General features: G+C 51.2%; 1 protein-coding gene across 1 annotated transcript; it reads left to right on the top strand.

The window, feature by feature from the left end:
* Positions 1–3,033: 3,033 nt before the first annotated feature.
* Positions 3,034–15,487, top strand: TBX21 (T-box transcription factor 21). Its single transcript, XM_014833801.3, has 6 exons — positions 3,034–3,763; positions 11,253–11,407; positions 11,967–12,088; positions 12,711–12,869; positions 12,998–13,059; positions 13,301–15,487. The coding sequence occupies exons 1-6, from the start codon at positions 3,273–3,275 to the stop codon at positions 13,917–13,919; spliced, it is 1,608 nt and encodes a 535-aa protein (XP_014689287.1). The 5' UTR covers positions 3,034–3,272; the 3' UTR covers positions 13,920–15,487.
* Positions 15,488–18,278: the final 2,791 nt, after the last annotated feature.

Raw genomic sequence — 18,278 nt, 5'->3', positions numbered from 1 at the left:
TGGGGACCCACCACAGGCCTGGCAATCAGAGTCTCTGGAGGCAGGTCTCAGGAATCCACATTGTCGCAGCTTCCCAGCACAGTCTGCCACCCACAGGTGTGGCCGGTGCTGCGTGACATCAGGGAGCGAATCTCATTTTGAGTCTTGATGGGAAACAGCTTGAAAAGAAGCCTTGAATGCACACAGAGGACCAGAAGGCAAAGAAAACCAGAGTCCAGGCTGAGGATTTAGGGGCAATTTTATTTTCCATTTTCCGAACTTTTTCCGATGTGATCATATGACTTTTCATTTATTATTGTTGTTCTCCCTCAAAATGTGGGAAGAGCACTGCATCAGGAGTCAAGAGACGGGGTTCCAGCCCTGGCTGTGCCACGAATGGGGTGTATGAGCTTGGTAAGTTGTTCATTCGCACATTTCCCACCCAGCCTGTCTCCTAACATCTGACGTTGTAAAGACCCTGACTCCCTCATCCTAGACACACACCGGGTCCTTTGCTCCCGCCCCGCCAGGGCCAGCTTTCTGGATGCTCAGTGGGTTGCTGGGATGAGAGAGGGGCTGGGAGGGGCAGTGACAGGGAAGTGAGGGGATCCCAGGGGGCCTCCTCTCCTGCTCCTCCTTTCCTACCTCTCCATCCCTGGGGCCTGGGAAGAGGGTGAGGCGGCAACAGGAGGAGGAGGTGTCACTGCCAGGGTTCTTCTTCTCACCCAAGCTGGCAGAGGGGCGGGACTGGCAGTGGTGACAGCAGGGCCACTCAGCCCCCACTTTTCACAAGCACTTTCTTTTTTGGATGGAGGAAATTGGAGGGAGGGGGGTGAGGAGTCTGGGGTTGATAACCAGGCTATAAGACTCTCTAAGGGAGCCCATGAGGTTACAGAGAGACTGCCCCCAGCCAGCCTCTTCCTCCAGCGACATGGCTCCAGGTCCACCAGATTCTGAGATTCATAACCCTTCCTGCCCCGGGAAGCTAGGTGGGAGCTCAGGTCACCATGTTCAGAGGCAGGGGGATGGAGCACCTGACCTGAGGGTTAGCATGGAAAAGAGGACGGGGAGAAAGAAGGAGGAACAAGACTCCATTTGGCCTTCTACAGCCAAGCACTTAGCAAAAACGTCCCCCCAAAGAGGTTTCAGCATTCAACAGTCTCATGTCTCCTGGGGAAATCAGTCATTCAGGGGGAGTCTTACTGAAATAACTCATGTTTCCCCAAAAGTAGCTAAGAGTTCCAAGGTCATCCTCTCTTTCAAGCAATGCTCACTGCTTGGAACAACAGGCAGAAAATTCCCCTTCCTTAAGGTGGGGGGAGGGGGGGTGGGTAAAGAGGTGGGGAGGCCAGTCCCGCTTCTGGGGCTGTCGTGGATCTGTTCTCCATCCTCAGGGGAGGCGTTGATTCTCTCTCCTCCCACCCTCCTTGGGTCATGCCCGCCTCCTGGGGTCTCCAGCTTCGCCTTCACCTGCCAGCCTGCCTCTCGGTTCAGCTCTAGTTGGGAGCAGAGGGTCCCCATGGGCCCCTAAGGGTGAAGCCCTGTTGGGCTGGGACAGAGATGTGGAGATGGGGCCAGCCCCCAGGGGAGAACTGAGGAGGGCTGGGTGCGGGGGCAGGAGAGGATAACCTTTAAGACAACGAAAATCTGACAGTCTTTTTCAAAACACTCTTAGAATGTAAATCTTTATCTGTATATTGACATGCAAAAAATTCCATGACACCTTGTTGAGTGAAAAAAACACATTACAAAGCAGCACGTGTAATGTTTATATAAAATTGTGTATTTGTGTGTATGTGTGTGCCAAAGACTGACACAGAGGCGGTGTGCAGGGAGTGACGGACGTCTGGAACGGTGTCCACTGAAATGTTAACCCTGTTTGCCTTTGGGGGGTGGAATTTGGGGTGTTTCATACAGTCCTATTTTTACTTTTACTGCTTAAATTTTCTATATGAGTATGTTTTATCTTTATACACACAGGAATACTCTCAATGATGCTATTTTCAATTGGGGGGAAAAAGGATTGTTTTCATCATAAAAGGAATATAACCTCATCAGTCTACAGAAAAGGAAAATAGAGAAAGAGAAGCTCCCGTGGTCCTATCAGCCGCCGCAGCCCTTCGGAACATGTGGTGGGTTTCCTTCCTGTTAGGCGCTCCGAATCTCTTCAAAGCAGCTTTTCAGTCCAGATATAATAATGGATGGGAGGGGGCTGCACATGGACCCCCTCTCATGGAAAGCTCTCAGCTCCTCGCACACCAGGTTGTTTCCCCAGTCTGCAGACAGACTCTTGAGGCTGACTTTCAGGCAGGAGAAGTGACTTGCCCAGGTCACACATACCTGAGTGATAGGAGAGCCAGTCCTGAGACTCTGAGCCCCGGCTGCCCAGGGTACTTCAGTGCCCCCCGCTGCCATGCCCAGGTCCAGGAGCTTTTGTTGGTGGGCCCAGCCCAGAGCCCTGCAAATCGGTCGCTGTTGCGGTTGCAATCCGCTTCAAGGAACTCTTCCTGGGGCCCACTCGGTTCCAGGTCTGCCCTGGGGCTGGAGGAACAAATTGCATCAGACAGCCCACCTGGGCTTCTGGCCAGGCGAAAGACCACGAACACTTCACGCAAAGCCAACTTAGCAGAGGGCCCGAGTACACAATAGACATCAATGAATATCTGTGGAATGTTCATGGTCGAAGCAGCTCTGAGCCTGCGGGTGCTCTGAGAAGGCCCCAGTCCCATCGCGGCCATCACTGAAGGCTTCCTGTAGGAGGGGACCTTTGAGCTGAGCCTTCAAGGATGGGGTGGAATTTCCACGAGGGTCCAGAGGAGAGAAAAAGGCTGGCGCTTCAGGTAGAGTGGTTGACTCCCTCAGAAGCTAAGATCTTTAAGCGCGAACTACGAGGCACGCGGGGACTCGCTCGTCTCCACCACGGGGCCCTCCAGTCCTTGCCGGCCGTGTGGTATTTGCCGAGTATTAGCCACGAGGCGGCAGGGTGAGGCGGGGCGGGGCCGAGGTGGCGGGGTTGGGGGGGGAGGGGGGACCCGGAGAGCTTCATAAAGCCACAGCAAAGGCGCCGCGATGCTAGTGACAGCGGCCCGCTGGAGAGGGAGCCCGGGAGCAGCCGCGCGCCCGCCAAACGCGGGCGCAGGACCCAGGCGTCCGACCCCGGGCTCCGCTGGGGTCCCCGCCCCCGGGCCCCCGCCCCACCCCCGCCCACCTCGGCCCACGCGACCCTCTCGGCCACCCCCGCGCGGAAAGGGGCCAGTCCCCGACGGCTACGGGAAGGTACCAGCCCTCCCCGGATGGGCATCGTGGAGCCGGGCTGCGGAGACATGCTGACGGGCACCGAGCCGATGCCGGCGAGCGACGAGGGCCGGGCGCCTGGCGCCGACCCGCAGAACCGCTACTTCTACTCGGAGCCCTGCTCGCAGGACGCGGCCGACCGTCGCGGGGGCGCCGGCCTGGGGGCGCCCTACGCCGGGGGCGCCTTGGTGCCCGCCCCGCCGGGTCGCTTCCTCGGAGCCTACGCCTACCCGCCCCGGCCTCAGGCCGCCGTCTTTCCTGGCGCGGCCGAGCCCTTCCCGCCGACGGCGGGCGCCGAGGGCTACCAGCAGGGGGACGGCTACGCTGCCCCGGACCCGCGCCCCGGCCTCTACCCCGGGCCGCGCGAGGACTATGCGCTGCCCGCGGGGCTGGAGGTGTCCGGGAAGCTGAGAGTGGCGCTCAACAACCACCTGTTGTGGTCCAAGTTTAATCAGCACCAGACGGAGATGATCATCACCAAGCAGGGGCGGTGAGTGCGCGGCGCGCCGGGAGCGCGAGCGGCTCCGCCAGCAGGTGGGAGCCTCGGGCCGCGCCCGCCCGCCGGCGCCCGGAACAAGGACGTGTTTTTTCTCTTTCTCTCTGTCTAGACTTTGCTAGTGTCTCCGTGTCCCACACAGTTTGGGCTTCGGCTTTGGGCGGAGGGAGAGGGAGTTGTAGTGAAGACAGGAAGGTTCCGGGGTTTGTTTACTCCCAGGACTTGACACCAACAGGCAGAACTCCAAAGGGGGGTGGATGAGAGTGGGCGCAATGAGAGTTGTCGTGGGTTAGGGGAGGGGTGCCTGTGGTTCACCCCGAATTGGTGTGTGCCCCTGCCCCTGCGCTCTGCCTCAGCGGGGGTCTCCGCGGGCGGAGGGGGAGTGTGGGCTGTGAGTCTGACAGGGCAGGATGGCTCTTAGCCCCTGTGTGTGTGGAAAGGGAAGGGAGGGCAGAATCTTGCAGGGTGGGGACGGACGGTACCCCAGCCCTCAGGGGCGGGGGCTGTGCCCACTTCTCCCCGGCCTGTGCTGCTGCTGTGCACAGGTCAGCTTTGGGGGTAGGGTAAGGCTGGGATTTGGTGACACCGAGAAGGAGTCGCCAAGTTTCCCTTCCGGTAGTACTTTGAGATCATATGCTTGGTGTGTGTTTGTGTGTGTGTGTTTGTGTGTGTGTGTGTGTGTTTGGGGGATGGTAAAGTGTGTCGGGGCACAGATCCCTTCCAGGCACAGGCCCCTGCCTGAGGGCACAGATGCTCATGGGCCTGAGCAGGTGGAGCTAACCCATAGGTCCCAGCTGGCAGCCGGTCCCACACTGTGCACCCTTCGAGCTCTGTCCCCTGAAAGCCTGCCCACACCCCTGTCCAGATATTCACCAGTCAGCCTGGGGGAAGTTGCGAGGGGGAGCCCCATGGCTCGGTGGATGAGGGTCCCCTGAGCCCGGTGCATGTAGAATAGAGTTTGGGGCTGAGGGTGCTGCTTCCGGAGAGAGCCTCCTTCATGGGGTAAGAAAGAGAAACTCTTGACTTGTGTGGTATTTGTTTAGTAAGCAACACTCTGAGTGGGCCCTGCCTGTGTCTGGTGTGTGAGAATGCGCGCCTCCCCTTCCCGCTGGGGGCCAGTATGGGCAGGTGACCAGGGAGGACCTCTGTGGAGGGGCTGTGTCATCAGTGGACTCAGGAAGTGTTGAAGTGTGGATTCCAAGCGTGGGGCTTGGGAGGGAGAGAGAGGCCATGTGGGGCCTGGGGGTTGCCGTTCACTCTGGGCATTGCTGGAAACTTCTTCCCTCTCAGTGGTTTCTGTGGGGTGGCCTGGGATTGAGGGGCCTGTCCACCAACTGCAGTCGCCTTCCAGTGGCTAAGCTGTTCCTCGTTCCCTGGGATGAACCCAGGACAGTTGGCATTTTCTTTGATGGCACAGCCTTCACCTCCTCCTACATCCTCTCTGTCCCCCCAGCCCTAGCCTCCTCTGGGTACACCCAGGCACAGCCCAGGCTTCTAGTCCCATCATGTCTGAATTGGAGGGGACCCAGAAGATCCTGTCCAGTCCCCTCCCTGCACAGATAGGGAAACGAGCCCAGAGATGGTAAGAGACTCTTCTGATGCTACAGAGCATACTTCTTGCCGGCAGAACTGGTACCAGAACCCAGATGGTGTCTGCCTGGGTTTCTTTCTTGGCCCCCTCCTCAGCCAGGAGTTAAGACCGCCACCCGTACTGTCCGAAGGCCTTGATGCATTCAGCAGCTTTCACTTCCATTATTTCACTGTGCGCTAGGCATTTGTCTCCCCATTTTACAGCTGAGGGCATTGGGGTGCAGGGCTATCTCACGACTTGTGCTCAGTCATACAACAGACCTGAACTCAGGCCTCCCCTCTGTCGTGTGGTCAGGAAGCCTTCTCATCCTGGGGCCTGGCCGGGGTCTCCCCACAGCCTGCTGCTGGGCCCTGTCGCTCCAGTCTCGAGGGATGGGGTGGATGGAACACCACCCAGAACTTCAGGGATCTGGTGGGCGCGGGGCTGGCTGCAGGTCTGCGCACAGGCTGTTTAGGGCCGTATCTCTGGGGCCTGCGTCTCTGAGTGTGGATCTCCACCTCTCCGCTCACTGCCTCCTTCTTTCCTTTATGTTCCTGCTGAACAATTCTCTCGATGAGTTGTGCTGTCTCCCTTTTAGATCCATGCATTTACTTTGTTTTATTATGAAAAATTCCAATATATACAGAAGTGAAGAGAGAGAGGTGACGGGCCTCCACGTCCCCATCACCCAGCTCAACGCTCACCCCATCTTGCTTCTTTATCCCCACTCACTTCCACCCCTCCGCTCTGCAGCTCTGTTAGTGATAAAGTGCCTAGTAAGTCCTAGACACTACAGCATTTCAGTCTGAAATATTTCTCTTGTGCACCTCTAAAGATGGCTTTTTAAAAATAAACATGTTAGCAAACCTGAAAAGAAATTCCCGAATATCATCAGATTTCCCTGATTGTTTCACAAGCGTGTGTGTTTTACAATCCTCACCCTTTCGATCCGTCATGAGGGGCTACTTCGGGCACCTTGGGGTCCCTGTTGATAGGGGGCAGTAGCCCCTCACCATTTCCTTTGCTGCCTCCCCTTGGATCAGGCCTCAGGAGCCCCATGCTGGGGCAGAGAGGAGAGAGGACAAATCACCCCCAGTTTAGTCACACCGGCCCCAGATCACCCCCATATCTCAGCTTGGGCTCCAGTGATCTGGGAAGTTGGCGGCCATTTCCTCCTGTTACTGGCTTCTGAAAAGCAAGACTTGGGCTCAGAGAGCAGCTCCCTTTCTGTCCTCCTGCTCTGGCGGGCTGGCCTGTCCCTCCGGGGGTTCCAGTGACCTGCCAGTCACCACCACATCACCCACGGCCTTCTTCCTTTTTGAAAAATCCTTCCAGCCCAGGCGCACCCACAGCCACACAGCCTTTTGCCCTGGGCTGACTCACTCTCTCCCAGATCCTTCCTCTCCCACCCACCCTAGACTCCTCCCTTGGTATGGACAAGTGACACAGCCTGGCTGTCCCCCATGGTCAGGAATGGGATGGGGCACATGGGGGTGATTCCTGAGTCCAAAGACTGACCCAGGCAGTTCAGATGGGTCTGGGAGGGGAAATTGAGGACAAAATGACAGTGGGCCGACTAGAGACTTTCGATGTCCAAGTCTGTACGTTTGTGGAGACTTGGGGTGCCCGATAGTGCCCACCTGGACTTGTGCTGTGTTTCTGCGTGGCAGTGTACGTGTGCTATGAATGTGTTGGCGGGCGTACGAGAGTCGATGGTAGACATTCTCAGTAGAGGAAGAGAGAGCCGGTGTCTCTGTGAGTGTGGGTGTGTGGGTGTGCATTAATTGCTGGCAATCCCCACTTTTCTGAGTGTGATTAGTTGATTATTATAATTAAGATAACTTTGGGTAGCTCCGTTGTTAAGGAGCTCAGTTTGCATTTGTGTCTGTATGTGTGAAGTTAGGAGTTGATACAACCATTCAGTCCCACGCGATCCTCGATCCTCGATCCTCGATCACTGGCCTCACAGCCATTGTGGTTTTCCTTTCTCCGTGTTCTAACTCCAAGAACTTTTTAGACTTTTTAAAACATTTTTTTTTTTAGCTTTTCTTAGGGCTGACCGGCTTCATTTCTCCTGCAGCAGGTGAAAACTGCTTTGCTTTCTGTTTGGCTGTTAGCTGGTGGCCGTCTGATATCTATTAAGTGGTCTGGGGCGGTGGGCAGAGGAGATCCTGGGATGCCCGAGCGCATTTTGCATTTTGATAGGTGCAAGGCGTTGCCAAATACCCTCCTAGAAACTGGGACCAATTTACACCCCCCCACTGATAGTGCCTGAGAGGACCCATTTTCCGGGAGGCTCATCAGCATTAGATATTATCAGTTTTTAAATATTTTGTCAACATGTCTGACAAAAACCGTCTCCTTTTATTTTTTTATTTTATTTTTATTTATTTATTTTGAGGAAGATTAGCCCTGAGCTAACATCTGCTGCCAGTCCTCCTCTTTTTGCTGAGGAAGACTGGCCCTGAGCTAACATCCGTGCCCATCTTCCTCTACTTTATATGTGGGACGCCTGCCACAGCATGGCGTGCCAAGCGGTGCCGTGTCTGCGCCTGGGATCCAAACCGGTGAACCTCCGGCAGCCGAAGCAGAACGTATGCACTTAACTGCTGTGCCACTGTGCTGGCCCCAAAAACCATCTCCTTTTTTTTTTTTTTTTTTTAAAGATTTTATTTTTTCCTTTTTCTCCCCAAAGCCCCCCGGTACATAGTTGTGTATTCTTCGTTGTGGGTCCTTCTAGTTGTGGCATGTGGGACGCTGCCTCAGCGTGGTTTGATGAGTAGTGCCATGTCCGCGCCCAGGATTCGAACTAGCGAAACACTGGGCCGCCTGCAGCGGAGCGCATGAACTTAACCACTCGGCCACGGGGCCAGCCCCAAAACCATCTCCTTTTAATTTGCACTTTTAATGACAGTGAATTGGAGCATGTCAGCAGTGTTCAGGATTGGGGAGGGATATATGACGACCCTGAGAATCATTTCAAGGTGGGTTGGTACGTAGGGGCGGGAGAGCATTTTGGGGTTTGGGTCCTGTCTTCTGAGGGTAGAGCAGTAAGTGGTCTTTCTGGGGTCCCAGGCCCATCTGTACTCCCTGTCCCTTCCCAGCTGGGTGTCATGTAAATCAGGGGCTATTTTGGGATTCCAGCTGGTGGTGATTCTAGACTTTTAGGGTGAAATTGAGGCCTCCCTTCTCGTCTCTCTTTTCCCAACCTCTTCCTGTGTCTCCTCCATTTCCCTCTCCCGCGGTAAGCGGCAGGGTGGGGGGTGGGGACCATGGCATGCGCTCTGCCATCAGGAGACCCCGGCTCCGCTCTCCCACCAAGGAGCCGTCACCAAACCTCTCCAAGCCTCATTTTCTTCAAGTATAAAATTGGAAGTAACAGTTTTTATCTCAAAGGACTGGTTCAGTGAACTGACTGCTGTATAAGTAGAGGCTCAATGAATATGTTTTCTTCTCTTCCTTGATTTGTCAAGTTTGGCTAGGAACCTGTTATGATATAGGTAACATGTGAGTGATCTGTCATAGAATGACACTGTCTATGACACTGTCATAGAATGAGTTGGTGGTAGAAATGGGTTGAAAACATTCCTCCACCCTCCATTGCTCAAGGCCTCATCCCTAACCTTTGATTTCTCGAGTTGACTGGCCTGCTGAGCCCCTGGGACCCAGGGCCTGGAACCAGAAGTGAGAACTCTTCTCTTTTGTGAGGAAGCTTGGCCCTGAGCTAACATCTGTGTCAATCTTCCTCTATTTTATGTGGGATGCTGACACAGCATGGCTTGATAAGCGGTGCTAGGTCCTTGGCCAGGATCCAAACCTGCGAACCCCGGGCTGCTGAAGTAAAGTGTGCACACTTAACCGCTCCACCACAGGGCTGGCTCCCAGAAGTGTGAACTCTTACTTGGGATTCTTCAGCCAGGCCAGAGGGCTTTGACAGCTCTGGGCCTGGGAGAAGATGGGATGGGAGTGGGAAGGAGAGAGCGTATGCTGAGTTTCACATCTTTTGAACTTCTTAACAGCTCTCAGAGGAAAGATAGACAGGAGTTATTATCTTCATTTACTGGTGAAGAAACTGAGGTTTGGTTTGGGAATTAACTTATCCAAGGTCATAAGGCAAATAAGTCTCTTTTTCTCAGTCCAGGAGAGTCTGGGGGAAGACAGGAATGTGATAGTGCCCTCCTGGGACACCTTCCCAAGGTTATTAGGTGTGTTGCTCTGGGACCCTCTGGGGACCAGGATCCACCAAAAGGGTTGCTAGGCCCCAGGAAGTCTCCCATTCCCAGGTTTCCTGATAAATGGACCAGTGCCTTTCTTCCCATCCTGCCCTGCTTCTCGTAGGAGGAGGGGAGAAGTGTTTGGGAATGAAGAGTAATTCTGATAAGGGTTGACTCTGCCATCCTGAAAACTAAGCTCTTCCTGCTTGGGTTAGAAGAGAAAGGCCAAGCCATTGGAGCTGGTGATGGCACTGGTGCTGGTAGAGGTGATGATGGTGATGGGGGTGGTGATAGTTGTGGTGATGGTTGTAGTGATGGTGGAGGCAGTGGTTGTAGTGATGGTGGCGATGGTGGTAGTGATGGTTGTAGTGATGGTGGTGGTGGTGGTGGTAGTGATGACTGGTGATGGTGGTGTTGATGGTGGAGGCAGTGGTTGTAGTGATGGTGGCGATGGTGGTGGTGATGGTTGTAGTGATGGTGGTGTTGATAGTGGAGGCAGTGGTTGTAGTGATGGTGGTGGTGATGGTGGAGGTGGTGGTTGTAGTGATGACTGGTGGTGGTTGTAGTGATGGTGGCGATGGTGGTGGTGATGGTTGTAGTGATGGTAATGTTGATGGTGGAGGTGGTGGTTGTAGTGATGACTGGCGATGGTGGTGCTGATGGTTGTAGTGATGGTGGTGATGGTGGTGGTGATGGTTGTAGTGATGGGGGTGGCGATGGTGGAGGCGGTGGTTGTAGTGATGGTGGTGATGGTTGTGATATGGGAGTACTTCTTTCTCTGAATCTATTACTCTGGCACAATAAGGCAGCACCCCAACCTCAACTTCCTCTGCTTTTCTTGGGAAGCAGGACTTTGTGCATGAGGACTGTGCTCAAGAGAGTCCTCTTTCAGGTGAATGGGAAGCTCCACCTGGGACTTTAGCTTCTTCTCTGAAGGCCCAGGCCTGGGGCAGGCCATACTACAGACATCAGGCCCAGGAGGATGGGTCAGGGAGAGCCTGAATGGAGGCCGTGGGACTAGGAGTGTGTTAGCACCGTAAGAGCCATGGTGGAGAGGATGGATGGTGGACTCAGGCCAGACCAGGACTCAGGGGACTGAGGCAGGACCTATTAGGAACTGCCTGTAGGGGGCTGGCTTGTGGCTTTGCTCCTCCGTAGGAAGCACACTTCCTTCCTTAGGTTAGAGACAGTGATGTGCAGCTGATGTCCAGCAATTAACTCTCTGAAAGAAAAACATTTAAAAAAGCCCTGATTCATAATGTTTGCTAATTTCTGTGGTGTAAATACTCCTACGATGGCTGATTTCAAGTTCCCTACATGGTGGCACTGAATGGGGTTGGGAAGAGACATGCAGTAGCTCACATTATCTAGTATTTCCACCATACAGGTACAATAGCAGGAAGTAACCTCAAGAGCAGAGATAATAGTAAAATGTAGTAAAAGAATTGGGAAGTGATGACTTTTAAGTATTTACTTCCTTGGTTTATAATATAATGTATTTAATTGTGAATTTAGATAATTTTATCTTTAATTATGTCCGTGTTTAATGACTGGTTGGCAAACCTCCTGAACATTTTCGGTTGTCTCTTGTGTGTGTGGAAGCTGGCTCCAGCACACCACTGATGGCTTTTGCACAAGGGGTGGCTGTCCATGGGGCTGGGGGCTGATGAATGTTGGGGGGTCTCTGTGTCCTCCCCAGGCGAATGTTCCCATTCCTGTCATTTACTGTGGCCGGGCTGGAGCCCACCAGCCATTACCGGATGTTTGTGGACATGGTCTTGGTGGACCAGCACCACTGGCGATATCAGAGCGGCAAGTGGGTGCAGTGTGGAAAGGCCGAGGGCAACATGCCAGGTATGCGCCCCCTTGGGAGCGGTAGGCACTCTTTTTCTCCAAAGCTGGGCGCCCCCTGGTGGATCCAGGAGGAACCCCCAAGTCCCTGCCCCACCCCAGGATTTAATTCCCCATCTCATCTCTCTCATTCCATCTCACCCCACCCAATCCCATCCCACCCCACCCCATCCCACCCTATCCCCTCCATCCTATCGCACCCCACCCCATCCCATCTCTCCACCCCATCTCACCCCATCCCATCCCCCCGCCCCATCCCATCCCACCCCACCCCATTCCTTCCATCCCATCCCACCCCACCCCATCCCATTTCCCCACCCCATCCCACCCCATTCCCTCCATCCCATCCCACCCCATCCATCCACTTCTGGCTTCTGTTCTGTTTGTCATCTCTTTTCTACTTTGCACTAGCATGTCTTCTGCTTAGTCCTCTGTCCACACCTCCCCTTGCCCTGTCCTGTCTGGTCCTCTCCCTGCATTCTTTTTGACATCTCCATCAGAACAGGCAAAGAAGCCCCACATCATCAGGGGTCTGTGTGCCAAAGAGGTTAACTCTCCACAGGAAACCACCAGTACGTGCACCCAGATTCGCCCAACACTGGAGCCCACTGGATGCGCCAGGAAGTTTCATTCGGGAAACTAAAACTCACAAACAACAAGGGGGCCTCCAACAATGTGACCCAGGTGGGACTCCTCCCCACAGGCTAGCTCTGCCCCCCCTCCCCAGCCCCAAGGCCATGAGGGGTCCCGAGGGCTGATTCTATTCTGTAAGAGTTGTTTTCCTTCCTCTCTGACTCTGGTTCTTTTCTACCTACCTTGTGGGGAGGATGAGGTGGGAGGAATCTGAATCTCAGGGACAGACAGGGGGCCACATTCAGGCCAACCTGGGCTAAGCCAGCCTTGGAGTTTCTTCACTGAATCCCAAGCTGCTATCGCTTGTGTACCGTGCTAGGCGTCAAGTTGGTACCAGCGGTCCCAAGGAATGGTTGCAGAGTTTCTCTAAGTTGAGGAATCCTATTACAAGTATCCTTATCCCTGAAAAGCTGTTTGTGCTAATACCTTGGCCACAATGGACATCTGGGGGTAGGAAACGGAGCAAGAAGACAGAATTGGTGCCGTGAAGAGGCTGGGGACAGGAGTTTGAAGGCCTGGGAGCAGTTACCTGGCAGGTGGCAGGGCAGGGGAATGGACCTGATGACTTCAGGGTCCTTTCTAGCCTGGCCAGAGGGCCAGCCTTTGGTGGGGGTGGGGGATCCTTCGGATTCCCTCCTCCCCACCCCCATAACCGTCTTGCTCTCTCTCTCAGATGATCGTGCTCCAGTCCCTCCATAAGTACCAGCCCCGGCTGCACATTGTGGAGATTAATGATGGAGAGCCAGAGCCGGCCTGCATTACCTCCAAAACGCATGTCTTTACTTTCCAAGAAACCCAGTTTATTGCTGTGACTGCCTACCAGAATGCCGAGGTGAGGGCTGCCCGGTCCCATGTGGGCCTGAGACTGGGGTGGGGGTGTGTGGCCCCCAGTCTCCCTTGGGAGCGATTTTGGAAGTTCCCTAGGCCAGACTCAGGTGACTCTGTTTCCCCTCTCTCTAGATTACTCAGCTGAAAATTGATAATAACCCTTTTGCCAAAGGATTCCGGGAGAACTTTGAGTCGTAAGTGCCACTGGGTTCAACTCACTTTTGCAGAGGCCTCTTCTTGGTCTCTCCTGAGACTGGGACTCTAGACGTGTGCTCAGCACGTTCCCTCTTTGCCCCTGAGGATGGGAGAGGGTGGGGTGTGTGCTGGAGGGCAGGCCAGGGAAGTTGAGTCCGGGGAGGGATATGCAACGGGTAGGCTCATAGGTGACAGGTTCTGCTCATCACCCCTGTGTTCTTGCCTCCTATTCTTTTTTAGCATGTATGCATCTGTTGACACCAGCGTCCCCTCCCCACCTGGATCCAACTGTCAATTGCTTGGGGGAGACCACTACTCTCCTCTCCTACCCAACCAGTATCCTGTTCCCAGCCGTTTCTACTCCGACCTTCCTGGCCAGGCCAAGGATGTGGTTCCCCAGCCTTACTGGTTGGGGGCTCCCCGGGACCACAGCTATGAGGCCGAGTTTCGAGCAGTCAGCATGAAACCTACATTCCTGCCCTCTGCCCCCGGGCCCACCATGTCCTACTACCGAGGCCAAGAAGTCCTGGCACCTGGAGCTGGCTGGCCTGTGGCCCCCCAGTACCCTCCCAAGATGGGCCCAGCCAGCTGGTTTCACCCCATGCGGACTCTACCCATGGAACATGGTCCTGGCGCTTCAGAGGGGCGGGGGCCAGAGGACCAGGGCCTCCCCTTGTTGTGGACTGAGATCACCTCCATCCGGCCAGAGTCCAGTGACTCAGGGCTGGGCGAAGGAGACTCTAAGAGGAGGCGTGTGTCCCCCTATCCTTCCAGCGGCGACAGCTCCTCCCCTGCTGGGGCCCCTTCTCCTTTTAATAAGGAAACTGAAGGCCAGTTTTATAACTATTTTCCCAATTGAGCAGATGATGTGAAAAGGACAGAAACGTTGTTATTAGGTTGCAGGACACCAACTAACTTGGCAACAGACTCAGGACCGAGCGGCCCCCGCATCCTCTGTCTCTTCTCCTTTCGTAGTTGGTTGAGGAAGAGGGGGGCCAAGAAGGATTCTGGAGTTCACTTGCTGCTTCCTGGCCCACAAGGAAAGCTGAGAGGTGCGTCCCTCTCTTTCCTTCGCCCTGACTACAGTCATTTACCTGGTGCTGCTTCTGGCTGTGGGTTCCCAGCTGGAGAACAGAGAACAGAGAACAGAGGACAGGAGGTCTTGGACAGGAACCAGCTTCCTCTCTTCTGGGGCAGTTGAGGGGCGGGGGTCAGGGGGCAAAGGCCTAGAACTGGAAACTCTCTTCCTTTATAGAGTAACTTTGAGCATTTTTGTTTGTGTCTGTGTTAATCCCTGATCTGAAAATAAAGATACATGGATTTTCTATCAGCCAGCCAGCCAGGGTCAGGCGGAGGACTCCAGGGACTTTGGGCAGCTGGCCTGGGCCCCACCCGCTCAGAGACAGTGGGGTCCTGAGGAAGGGGCTGGGAAGGGGGGATGCTGCCCATCTTGAGAAGCAAAGTCTTGGGGGGGGGGTTGTGTGTTTGTGCGCACACTCTTTTCTGATTCTTTTTTCTTTTTTTGGAATGGGGGAGGCTATTTATTGTACGGAGAGTGGTGTCTGGATATATTTCTTTTGTCTTCATCACTTTCTGAAAATAAACATGAAACTGTTGAGCGTGTCCTGCTTCAGTGCCCAGGTGAGGGACATGGGTGGGGACTCCACTGGGAAATGCGAGTGCGCTGAAGCTGTTCTGCTGGCTCGTGAACAGAACCTGCGACACCTGGAAACCTGAAGCGGCTTCACTTGGGATGAACTGAGTTACAGCAAGGCCACGAGTCATGCCTTAGTGCTCCTGTTGATGGGTGATGCCAGCTCTTCAGACTCCTGGGATAGAGAACCATCCCTGGGCCTGTGTGTGCCCCCTGACCTGTGGAGGGGGTGAGAGGGCAAGGCCAGAGGGCGGGGTTGGGGGGGCTCTCGGGGGGAAGGATGGCGCTCGATATCTCTCTGCATTTCTAGCAGCTTTGGCTCTCCATTTTTGTCTTAGGGTTGTTCCAGGATTAAAGGCGTAAGTATAAATTGGACCCCATGAAAGTGCTGTTTTCGTAGGTTAAGAGCAGCCAAATATTGGCAATTTTATATGATTCAACCTAACATGTGTAGAGGGTTGAGAACAGTGTCTGATAAGCAGTGAGTGCTCAGTGTGTAAACTGTTGTCATTATCATGCTCCAGCTCTGCTTCTCTCTGTACACACCTGAACTGTGTGTGATACGTCCTTCTTTTAAAGAATTTAAGCAATGCAGAAAAGTGTAGAAACAGCAATAAATTATCCCAGATCTTACCACCCACCAATAATTATCATTAACATTAGATGGGTTAGATAGATAGACAAGAATACTTTCATAAAATTGGAGTCATACTGAAAATGCTTTTTCTTAGTGAAAACTATTGAATTTTACTTAACAGAATTTAATAATACGGAAAAAAAAAAAACATCAAACAAACCATCAAAACTCCCAAAACTCTCAAGTGAATAAAGGGAATTGCTGAATTCAAGATACGTTTTTCTTCATGATAAGAAACCTTTCATGAAAGAGCACCCTCAGGTTACGAAGGGAGCTGGTGGGAAAGGCGAAGGGGTCGGACGACTGTGTGAGCCTCGGCCCGGCCCAGGGCACACCCCATTCTAATGGGGGTGCCCCACTGTGGGCTTCGGCGTATTCTCCCAGTTCTGTCTGAAGCCTGGAAAACTGCACTTTGTTACACAGCTCACATCCCTCCTTTACCGGCCGCTGCCCAGAGGTCATCTTCATCACTGTCTAGTCAGAAGAAGGAAAAGATAGGGACAGATTTGGTTCCATCCTCTCTGGATTTGGAAGCTCATAGTTTTGTAAATGACTTTAGGAATTCTGCGGTGTTGCCCTTGGAGAGTTGGATTGTTTCTCCCCCTGCCCACCCTTTGGCTGTCACTCTCTGAAGGTAATGGTATTAAGTGGGGCCTGTTTCCTTTCTTGGGGAACTGCTGTTGACAATTATAATACTCTTCTCCCCCACCATTTTTAAATGGTTTTGGTTCACTTCACTAGATATGAAGTGAAGGGTGTTGTGATCAAGCCATACTCCACCGTTTTTCCCAGAAGTGTGGCTGCGTGTGTTTTGATGCCATGTCATAAATGTTCATTACTATTATTTCTTCACTATTAAATGTACCTTTTACTGAATATGTATATGTATAACAAAATAACATTTATTTTACTGAATATATATGAATATATTTTATTCATATATATATGAATATATTTTATTCATATATATATGAATATATTTATATATATATATGTATGCAGTTTTTAGTTAATGTAATGCATTTTACCTTAAATATTATATGGCCTGGCATTAATGTTCTAACTTGTGCTTTGTTTTTATTTGAATTCATCTGATAAATTTTCTCATTTTTAGTGGATAATGTCTTAGTTTCATTTTTGTTGTAGTTATGTGTTCGTCAAGCAGCAAACTAATGGATTTAAAAACACATCTTAGGATTCTTTACTTAAAATATTTTCTATTTATTTACAAATGTAATGATCACTCATTAACCCACCACACAACTCAAGAATGAAAGCACTAGTGATATCATAGCTAGCTACATGTTACCCCATCCCATATCCTGCCTTTCCTCACAGATAACTAGTATCCTGAATTTTGTGTTTGTCCTTTTCTTGTTTTTTTAAAATTGTTAGCACTTTATATATCTACTTATTATCTTATTCAGTTTTAGCCATTTTGAACTTTATAAAAAGTATATGTGTGCATGTGTATATATACGTATATATAGTGCATATGTATATCTTTATACTGTCTTTCTCTGCATGAACATGGACTATTTCTTCATGTATTTGGGTCATCCTTAAGGTCCTTCAGTAAAGTTTTACAGTTTATAGGTATATGTCTTGTACATTTTTTATGAGATTTATTCTTAGGTACCAAGTTTTTTTCCTCTATAAAATATGTTTCCTAATTGTTTGTTACTGGTATACAGAATTACAATCGATGTTTGTATGCTGATCATAAGATCTGGCCACCTTCCTAACTCTTTCATTACTTTTTAGTGGTTTGCTATAAGTTTATTATTTTCTCTATGGCTAATCAGATTATTTCAAATAATGACATTTTTATTTCCTCCTTTCTAATCTTAGCGCTTATAATTTCTTCTTCTTACCTTATTGCAGTGGCCCGAACTTCAAGTGCTAGTTTCTTGCGTTTTGGGCACGATGTCCCATGTCTTTATTCCACTTTGTCTCTTATGCTGGTTTGCCATCTCTGTCATTTATGTCTGTTATTTTAGTAGTTACTCTATGAATTGTAATATGCATATTTAACCTAACAAAATCTTTGTGTTGGATGGTATTTCGTCCACTCTTCTGGTCAATAAAACAATTTTAATCACCTTAGCTCTGATCTTTCCTCCTCTGATTTACTATTGTTTTCTCTCTCAATTTACCGACTTTGAACATTTCGGTTCTTTTTTAATGCCCAAGATTAGAAGCCTGTATTACTTTATTGAGACAGTACTTATTTGGGCTTACCTTTATGTTACCATTCTTTTGTCCACTTTTCCCTTTTTTATTACACTTTTTCTGGGATCATTTTCCTACTTTGTAGACTAAATCCTTTATAAGTTCTTTTAGAGAAGATCTCTTTGTAAATTCCACGTGTGCTTGTTTCTGAGAAAGGTTATTATTTTCCCCCTCATTAGTGAGCAGTAGTTTTGCTGGGTAAACAGTTTTAAGCAGGTAGTAATTTCTTCTTATTTTGTAGAAGTTATTCCACTGTCTTCTGGCTTCTGTTGTTAAGAAATCTGCTGCTCTCATTATCACTCATTTGTAGGCCATCTGTCCTTTTCTTTCTGCTTTCCAGATCTTCTATTTATAGTTGATGTCCAACAGATTCATTATGATGTGACAAGTATGCATTTATTTTTCTGGATCATATTTGGGATATGTTGTACTTCCTAGATTGGTATATTCATGGTTTTCATCAATTCTGAAATTGATGAAAGAGTCATTATCTCTTCAAATATTAATTCTTTACATTCTCTCCAACTTCACCCTTTGGGACTCCAGTCAGATGGATGTCAGACACTCCTGTTCTATCCTTATTCATGTCTTGCAACTCTCTATTATATTTTGTTCTCCTAGTCTCTCTTTGCTGCATTCTAGATAAATTCCTGGGATATATCTTTGAGTTTAATCCTACCTTCAATAGTATCTAA

Source organism: Equus asinus, chromosome 13 (assembly GCF_041296235.1).
Source record: "Equus asinus isolate D_3611 breed Donkey chromosome 13, EquAss-T2T_v2, whole genome shotgun sequence".
NCBI lineage: Eukaryota > Metazoa > Chordata > Mammalia > Perissodactyla > Equidae > Equus > Equus asinus.
Note: the sequence above shows the minus strand (reverse complement) of the source record. Positions and strands in the feature narration are given on the sequence as shown.

Coding starts and splice junctions, on each gene's coding strand:
- TBX21 (XM_014833801.3), top strand. CDS start 3,273: ATGGGCATCGTGGAGCCGGGCTGCGGAGACATGCTGACGGGCACCGAG. Junction 3,764..11,252: donor ATCATCACCAAGCAGGGGCG/GTGAGTGCGCGG, acceptor TGTCCTCCCCAG/GCGAATGTTCCCATTCCTGT. Junction 12,089..12,710: donor CCTCCAACAATGTGACCCAG/GTGGGACTCCTC, acceptor TCTCTCTCTCAG/ATGATCGTGCTCCAGTCCCT.